Consider the following 9,059-nt stretch of genomic DNA (forward strand, 5'->3'; position numbering starts at 1 on the left):
GTGGCATCAATTATGGATATATAGTATTTTGATTATGGATATATAGCAGTGGTGGTGTCTGGAAATGTAGTATATGGATTATGGATATATAGTATTCCGATTATGGATATATAGTATACCGATTATGGATATATAGCAGTTGAACTTACTGGTGGTGTCTGGAAATGTAGTAGTATGGATTATGGATATATAGTCTATCAATTATGGACATATAGTATTCCAATTATGTATATAGAGCAATAGAAATTCTGAGTATGTGTTAGATGTGGTGATGCTGCTTGTTAATATTCTGCTTCATAATCATTTGGGATTTTGTCTTACCATTTTCAGGTTGGTGACTGACTATAAATGTCACAAGAATACTTGGTTAGAAAAGCTATATGACTGTAGGGAGAAGTGGTGTCCAGCATTTAACAAGGACTATTTTTCTGGGGGCATTCTATCATCACAAAGGAGTGAAACTACAAATCATTCGATTTCTAGAAGGTTGTCCAAGACAGCAGGTCTTTGTGATTTCTATTCATCGTTTGTAAGCGTAATTTCTGAATGGAGAAGTAAAGAGAACGGTGAAGACTTTCGGTGTGCTCAAGGGTACCCGCTATGATGATGGAGCATGTGAAACTTCTTTCACATGCTAGAGAGGTATACACGATTGAGATATATTTTCTGTTTGAGGAACAATTCATGAAAGGCAGTGCGTGTCATCAAGAGATGGTGTTGAATGATGGCCGTCAACAGAAGTATCACGTGTGGCGGCCAGATATAGATATTATAAGGCATGAGGTTAGTTTTAACGCAGCCAACTTGGACATTTCTTGTAGTTGCAAGTTGATGTCTGAGTTGGGAATTCTATGTTGTCATTGTATACGCATTCTTCACGTACATTGTGTTTCTAGTATTCCCGGACAAATATATACTTAAAAGATGGACTAAAAAAGGTTATTGATGGTAGGAATGTCAACATTGATTCTATGGTTTATAATGTTGGTGTTCCTCCATCAATTTGGGTGTTCGATATTAGTAGAAAATTTCAAAGATTAGTTGTGTCTAGTCAAGATAGCAGCGTAGCGAGGAAACTGTGTGACGAGGCTGTTGATGATGTAAAGAAAAAGGTTGAAGCCGAGGTTGGGCATGTGCATATTGAAGAGTGTGGTGTTTCATCTTCAAGTGGTGGTGTTCAAAATCCTTCAAGTCGGAGATTGAAAGGTGAGCGTAACAAAAGGAGGAGTGGTGTTATTGAAAAGAAGTACAGTCTTGCAAGGGGGAGAAGGAGTGCTGCAAATAAAGCTGCATTGAGTACAAAGGGTGCTGTTCAGTCTTTGGTGTTGGAAAACATATCCAAGCTTGCTGGGGATGGATACCTTGTACATCCAAGTTCTTCAAGTTCAGATTTTGTTCAGTTTAGTAAGGGTTTAGATGACAATGTAGGTGTAGATTGAGAAATACAAGTTGTTATCATTGATTTTATGCAATTATACAGTTTTAGTTTTGTAATTCTGGATATGTAGTTTTGCAATTTTGGAACTGTAGTTATGAAATTATGGAATTATAGTTATACAATTATGGAATTGTAGTCATGCAATTATGAAAGGTATGCAATTATGAAATTATAGTCATTCAATTATGAAAATATAGTTATGCATTTATGCATGTGTAGTCCCCATTGTGATGGAATTTGTAGTTATGAAATTGTGGTGTTTAGTTATGCAAGTATGGATGTATAGTTTTGCAATTATGGTATTATTGTTACGCAATTATGGAACTATAGTTATGCAATTGTGGAATTGTTTATATACAATTATGGAATTATAATTATGAAATTATGGAATTATAGTTATGCAATTATGGAACTATAGTTTTGCAATTCTGGATTTATAGTAGTCATGCAATTATAGATTTGATACATGAAAACAAAAACAAAACAAAAAAAAAAAAAAAGTAAAGAAAAGAAAAGAAGAGAAAAGAGAAAGAGGTGCATAGATCAGATGTAAATTGTTATTTAGCTATTAACATCATGCATCTACATTCACAAAATACAAGTCACATTCACAAAAACTTTCTAATTGTTTAGAATTCAGTCAACATGTTGAAGAATATTCATTCAATTCTTCTTCGAAACTCTTTTGGCCGCTTGCAGAACCTCCCCCCTGACTTCATTCATTCTCCACTTTATGAGGTTCGCAGCATATTTCGCTCGCAATTCACACATGAAGCTTGCCTATAAACAAATAACATTAAGTAATTAGTCATTCGCAGTTTTATTTATTTTTTAATGTATTTTGAAACTATAATATGTATGGTAGTCTTACATTCAAGCGCATATTTTTCTTGAATCCTGGCTGCCAGTCTTGTAGAGTCCCTCGGAATGTCTCCATATGACGGAGTACATAGATCCCGCAATCAGTGACGTTTTCAGTGTTTGCCCAGTCCAACTTAAGGTACTTTATATCAACTTTTTGCAATTTCACATACAAGGAGTGGCACTCGGCCTTAAGGTAACCACTGAATGCTTCAATCTGGTCAGAAAAGTTAGTTTAGTGTTGATAATGCTTTTATGTCAATAGATAGGTAATGGTAAGAATGTCAAGTTTTTTTTTATCAAAAATTACCAATAAGTGTGGGCAGTTGCCATATTTGTCCTTCTCCGAAACACCAACTGGTAACTCCTTGTTGTCAATGACCTGTACTTTATGTTCTTTCACATTGAAGCAGACCAAGAAGTAGTGACCATGGCGATGAACTGCGAAGAATATCTAATTCCAATTCAAAGTTAAAGCAATGTTAGTATTTTTTTGGACATGATAAAGTCAAATTGGACATGGGTAATAGAACTTACCAGATCTGCATCACTGATGTCTAGGTTCCCGAAGCTGGTTATTTCATAGCTCAATCTCTCATTGAAATTCTTCATTTTTATGTGAGTTGGGAGATCCTTCATCCACTGATCATTGGGATCAATTTGAAGCTGCACATACAAATGCAGGAATGGGTAGTCATAATCCAAATAATATTTGTTGAAAATGTTAAAGTTATACATACAGAGTTATATATATATACATTTCCAGAATTGTACAACTATAGTTCCATAATTGGATAACTATAATTCCATAATTTCATATCAATAATTCCATAATTGCATATAACCAATTCCATAATTGCATAAGTATAGTTCTATAATTGCATAACTATAATTCCAGAATTACAAAATTATAAAACCAGGGGTTCACAGGTACACATCCAGAACTGAATAACTACATATCCATAATCTAAAAACTATATATTCATAATTTGTGAACACTTACATGTACTAGGGTGGAGAAGTAGACCCGCTTTGTCTCCCCAACCGCACGGGGCATGTTCAGCAATGTAAAACGTAGGGACCAGACATCTAGGAAGCTGCTCAGTAGCTCACCGTTGCACATAGTTGCAAAATCATCCCTTGTGAAGTAGTAATCACCATATTTGAACAATGTCTCTCTACAATACAGTAAATAAATAAATATAAGAACATAAATTAATGAATAAAATTTAAGTAAAATTGGTGGATGGAAACATACCCTCCCGGGTGCTCACTTGAGGCTTCCAAAAATGCGTAGTTTGAAAAAACCTTTTCTTTGGGAGTTGCATTATTGATGGAGCCTTTGTTCTTATTCCAATATGGTGACCTCAAATGAAGCGGGATGTTCCTGAATTTGCGCACAGGTCTCTTTCTCACAGTAACATCCTCAACATCAGATTCACTTTCATCCATAGCCCTGTTGTCCAGAAAAAAACAGAGGCAGTTCATAACCCCACAAGTATAATTCCAGAATTGTATAACTACATTTCTATAATCTATAAACTATATGTCCATAATTTGAGAAATACATATCCATAATTGTAAAGAAATCAACGTCACTAGTTGAATAAGAATATATTCATATTAATCAAACTTAATATTCATAATTATTGATGAATTGAAAACCATATTTATAGTCTAAATCTGCATAAGAAAGCAGTAACCTACTTATCAAATTCATCAATCTCAGCAGCAGTTTGGGCAGCAGGGGTAGTAGGAGTGGTGGACTTTTCGAATGGCACTCTGATTAGCAATGGAGTTGCTTCCTTCTCTGTTGATACTCCTGCACTCCTCACAATGTTATCCACCAAGGTGTCCAAAGGCTGCTGTTGAGATGGTGGTGGGGTTGGTGTAGAGCGTCCAAGTAGCTCAAATGATGGGACTTCTATTTCCATTTCCTTTCTTGTTTTTTCAAAAGCTGCTACCAGAGAATCAACTGCTGATGTGAAGCTCTCACTTCCGAAGAAGATGTCATCCAATTGCGAGGCAGTTGGGCTAGGAGTCGGTTGAATTGTGCTTGCAGCACTCAGCATTGTTGATATTCCTGAAAAAGCCCTCTTCATGATTTCAACCGGGGCCCCTTGCTTGCCAATGTCAGACATGACCTGACCGAACTCAAGGACATCTGCTGTAAGCCGTTGAAGCACATTTGTTACTCGGTCAACATTTGTCAGAGGCACAGATGGAGCTGGAATAGTTGGTGTAGCAGCAGGGCTGGACACTGGCCTTGGTATTGCAGCAGGAGGAGGTGCAGGTCGGGGTGATGATGTAGATGCAATGGCAGTAGGTCTCTGAAATCGAGGGATAACTTTGCCCTTACCAAAACCCCCTGATTTTATCTCAGCCGATACTCGCTTGCGTACAAGGCTTTTTGTCCAAGCTTTTATTGCTGGGAATGTGCGGTTGACGGTCATGCCTCTGAACTGTACTCGGTCAAAGTAGAAGAGCTTCAAGAAGTACAGAAGAGTATGTTAAGGAATTGAATAACTACATATTCAGAATTGCATATCTATAATTCCATAATTGCATAACTATAATTCCATAATTATAAAACTAGATATCCAGAATTGCATATCTATAATTCCATAATTGCATAACTATAATTCCATAATTGGATGACTATAATTCCATAATCCATAAAGTACACATCTATAATTGATTAACTATAATTCCATAATTGTAAAACTATTATTCCATAATTGGAAAACCACAATTCCACAATTACAAAACTACACATCCATAAGGGCATAACCACACATACAGAATTGCATATCTATGATTCCATAATTGCATGAATTTAATTACATAATTAGAACATTTTATGTATAATGGGATATTACCAGGATGAATACCATTGGACCTCCAAAGGATCTGGTAGGAGAGTCTTTGTAAATGTCATACGAATCAATTAAAGAATTGTACGTGTACTTGCACCAATTAAGTCTTGAGATTGACCGGATGTTGAGCAATGACTTGATAACTCGATAGTTGGCATATCTTCCTGTATTTCCCCGGAGCAGAGATGAGACAGCAAACACCACAAAGTCTCTCTTGAAGGCATCTCCATGGTCACCTCTCCTGATTATTTCATCAGGCATCTTTGTTGTTATGGGTGACCCTGACCTGACATTCCATCTTTTCCTCCACTCAGTCAGGACCTTATTATATGCAGCTGTAGAATTTTCCTCACTCTTTGTACCTTCCTCAACATCTCTCTTCCCCCGGGGGAGTCCCAAGATGTATTCAACATCCTCTTCACCAACATGTAGATGGTCACCATCCAATATGAAGTCTGATTTGAAAACATCAAACCTTTGCAGGAGATACTCAACAAGTTGTGAGTAATTGCTTGAAAATTGTAGGTGCAGCAGCCCTCCAAAACCCATATCAATCACAGCATCCTTTTGGTCATGTGTTAGACGCTGGACAAGGTCATACATTTGCTTGGGACCCATTCGTGTACTGAAGTAGTTCACATCAGGGTCCCGTACTCTCTCTTGCTTTTGTGGTGGTGCCCTCTTTCTTTTTACAGCTGCTGGTTGTTGTCTTGTCGAAGGCTCTGCTTGATCTTCCTGGGCAGGGGTGAGTTCAGCAGCTTGTGAGCTCAATACTGCTCTGGTTGTTCTCTTTTTTACAGACTTCACAAATTGACCAAGTGTAGAATCATCTGCCACACCTGACTGATCCATTTCTGCAAATAAAAAACATCAAGTGAGGTTAACAGAGTACTATATCCAAAACTTCATAACTACAATTCCATAAACACACAACTATACTTCCAGAATTGTAAAACTACAATTCCATAATCTCATAAGTATACCACAAGGCAAGTTATGCTAAAAAGGATTTGAATGCAATTTGGTGCACAGAGTAAGGTTCACAGAGTACTACATCCAAAACTCTATAACTACAATTCCATAAACGCACAACTATATTTCCAAAATTGTAAAACTACAATTCCATAAGTATACGCACAAAGCAAATTATGTTAAGAAGGCATGAATGCAGTTTGGTGCACAGAGTAAGGTTAACAGAGTACTACACCCAAAACTGTATGTCTACAATTCCATAAATGTACAACTATACTTCCAAAATTGTAAAACTACAGTTCCATAAACTTATAAATATACTCATAAACCCATAATCATAACCATGCACGTTGATAATCAAATAACTATACATTCATACAAGATTAAACAGTATAAAACCCTAGTTTAAAATTTCATAAATATATACTCAAAATGAATGCTTGTTTTGTGTAAATGCATTATGTATCAATGTAAAATGCATTTATACCTGTTATAGGATGATGATGAGCTCTGGTTTACAGAGAAAACGCTGTTGAATTCGCAATGATCGGACGCCGGCGACAATAGCGACGACGAGTGTGTTTGAAAGCTAGAAAATTCTAAAGAAATGGTAAGGAAATGGAGATGATTGAAGCGTTTACGGAGGGTATCGTGTTGGAGAAGGAATGAAGTGCGGGAAGTGAAATGCAGTGGAGAAGAGACGAAGGAGCATTGTTTTATTTAAAAAAAAAAAAAAATATATCTGATTGGTGGAGTGAAACGGTGCCACTAACGGCACCGTTACTCCCTAAACGACGTCGTGTGGATCCGGATGCACCAAGTACGGTGCAACCGGATGCACAGCATAACGATTGGGAGATAGGAGAGGAACAAAGATCACCGACAATTTATATTATTGTAGACCGGGGTTCACATAACATTGTAGATTTTGGATCAAAACGACATCGTTTTGATATTTAAACTTTAACAAATTTTGTAATTTCTCATTTCTCATGTTTCAATATAAATGTTAATTTATTCTAGGTACACAATCAATACTTTTAATATACATAATTTCATAACATGAGACACAAAAACTCACAACACAAGACACATACACATATTATTATATATATGTAGAAAACAATCATTTTTATGGTGCGTATGGAAACCCAAAAATGATTTCCGAAAATTATTTTTATGAGTTTTCAGTGTTTGGCTAGAATAGGAAAATGAAAGTCAATGGAAAATAGAGGTGTGATCAATGAAAAATAGAGTGAAGTTTTCAAAAAATCACCTCTTGTTTTTTTTTTTTTTTTTTTTTTTTTTTTTTTTTTTGTTGTTGGGAAAGTCATTTTCCATTTGCAATAGTGGAGCAACCAATCACCCGCCGCCGCCGCCACCATTACCCTCACCACCACCCACCACCCACCACCATCATTGTATATTTTAAATATTTAAAATTAAAAATAATTATGTTCATTTTCCAGAAAATGAACCAAACACACCAAAACAGTTTTCTAAAATGCAACCAAATACGGGAAAAAAAATATTTTCTGAAAAATAACTCATTTTCAAAAAAAAAAAAAATTTCCCCGAAATCATTTTTTTACTTTTCAGACACACATTTTAATGTGAAATTGAATTCTTAAAATTTTTTAATTGAGGGGCCATAAAACCAATAGTACAGGTATGTGTATGAAAATGTTACAACATGAATAGAAAATATTAATATATTTTGTGTCCCTTTCTCTATCGTTTTCCTAGTGGAGAGAGGAGAGCTAGGAGCGGAGTTGATCACCTCCAGCCACCAGGCTCCATATCTACAGCAGTCAAGATAGGTTGCTTCATAAAAGTTCCACATGCATGCATGTACTGCAACTTGTAGTCACAAAAGGAATAGATATACATATATAGAATTATTAGATGTTGTGGGTCGCATGCATTTGGTTAATTAAAGTAACGTTCTGTATATTAAATGGCACGCCTGTCACATTTTGACAAATTTATTTGGTTAATTAAAGTAATTTTCTGTATATTAAATGGCACACCTGTCAGAATTTGACAAATTTATTTGATTTAGCAGTGAAGTCAAATCATAAGTGGAGAGAGAATATGATGATATTATCAACTAAATTAAAATATGTGCTCCATCTCAACTAAAATGTTAAAGCTAAGGTGAAATTTCCTCATCTTTACATGAGCTGAGAAAATAAATCATAGTGACTTAGTAAACTATTAGGCGGGAGGACCAGTATCTGGTGTTCGATCACAAGGAACCACTACATTAGTTGAAACTTCCACATTGTAGTTGTCAAGCAAGCTAAGGGTTTGATCTTGTAACATTGTTCATAATTTATTAAACAAGAATCAACTAAGATGCCTATGTGAGGTTCAGAATTTTAGTCTTTCATTACAAATTGGTGTGATCAAACAATTTACGGCTATCCAGTGATTATGAGTTAGCCAAGCTGGACAAGCAATTCAACATAGCATGAGAAACTAGCTTTGTATTAATATTAATTAAGAAGTGTTGATAATTGTAGTCTTTTGCGCATGATGGACCAGACCAATACAAATCTGTTTATTGCATTAATTTTTTTTGTGGCCTATATTTTCTTTGATAAATTCTCCTGGCCAAGATCCTTTTATAACATTTGTGTACATGAGTGGTTTAACTACTTGTGGTTTCTATTCACCCAGTGTAACTATAAAAGGGATCTGATCCCTCCTGTCACTTCTAACATATCAAAAATTTAAACTAACCTTTACTTCTTTTCCGTCTTTTCTCCTTAATATTTGAAGAGTGTTTAGCGCATTCCATTTGTAGTTAACAAGTACACTTTACTATAGACTAGTTGTGTAATCTTGGAGAACAACGTCGATTTTTATGCCGTGCACCTAAGTAATAGTGAAATTTTTCTAAAAGACAG

At 35.7% G+C, this 9,059-nt stretch overlaps 1 protein-coding gene across 1 annotated transcript; it reads right to left on the bottom strand.

Annotated features, from left to right (window-relative positions):
• Positions 1-2,698: 2,698 nt before the first annotated feature.
• Positions 2,699-6,027, bottom strand: LOC109176663. Its single transcript, XM_019326070.1, has 6 exons — positions 5,179-6,027; positions 4,007-4,785; positions 3,558-3,755; positions 3,303-3,477; positions 2,837-2,965; positions 2,699-2,740 (listed from the first exon to the last, which is right to left on the bottom strand). Exons 1-6 carry the CDS (start codon positions 6,025-6,027, stop codon positions 2,699-2,701), a joined length of 2,172 nt encoding a protein of 723 aa, XP_019181615.1.
• Between the last annotated feature and the right edge of the window lie 3,032 nt (positions 6,028-9,059).

This window comes from Ipomoea nil, unplaced genomic scaffold (assembly GCF_001879475.1).
Source record: "Ipomoea nil cultivar Tokyo-kokei standard unplaced genomic scaffold, Asagao_1.1 scaffold0723, whole genome shotgun sequence".
Taxonomy (NCBI): Eukaryota; Viridiplantae; Streptophyta; class Magnoliopsida; order Solanales; family Convolvulaceae; genus Ipomoea; species Ipomoea nil.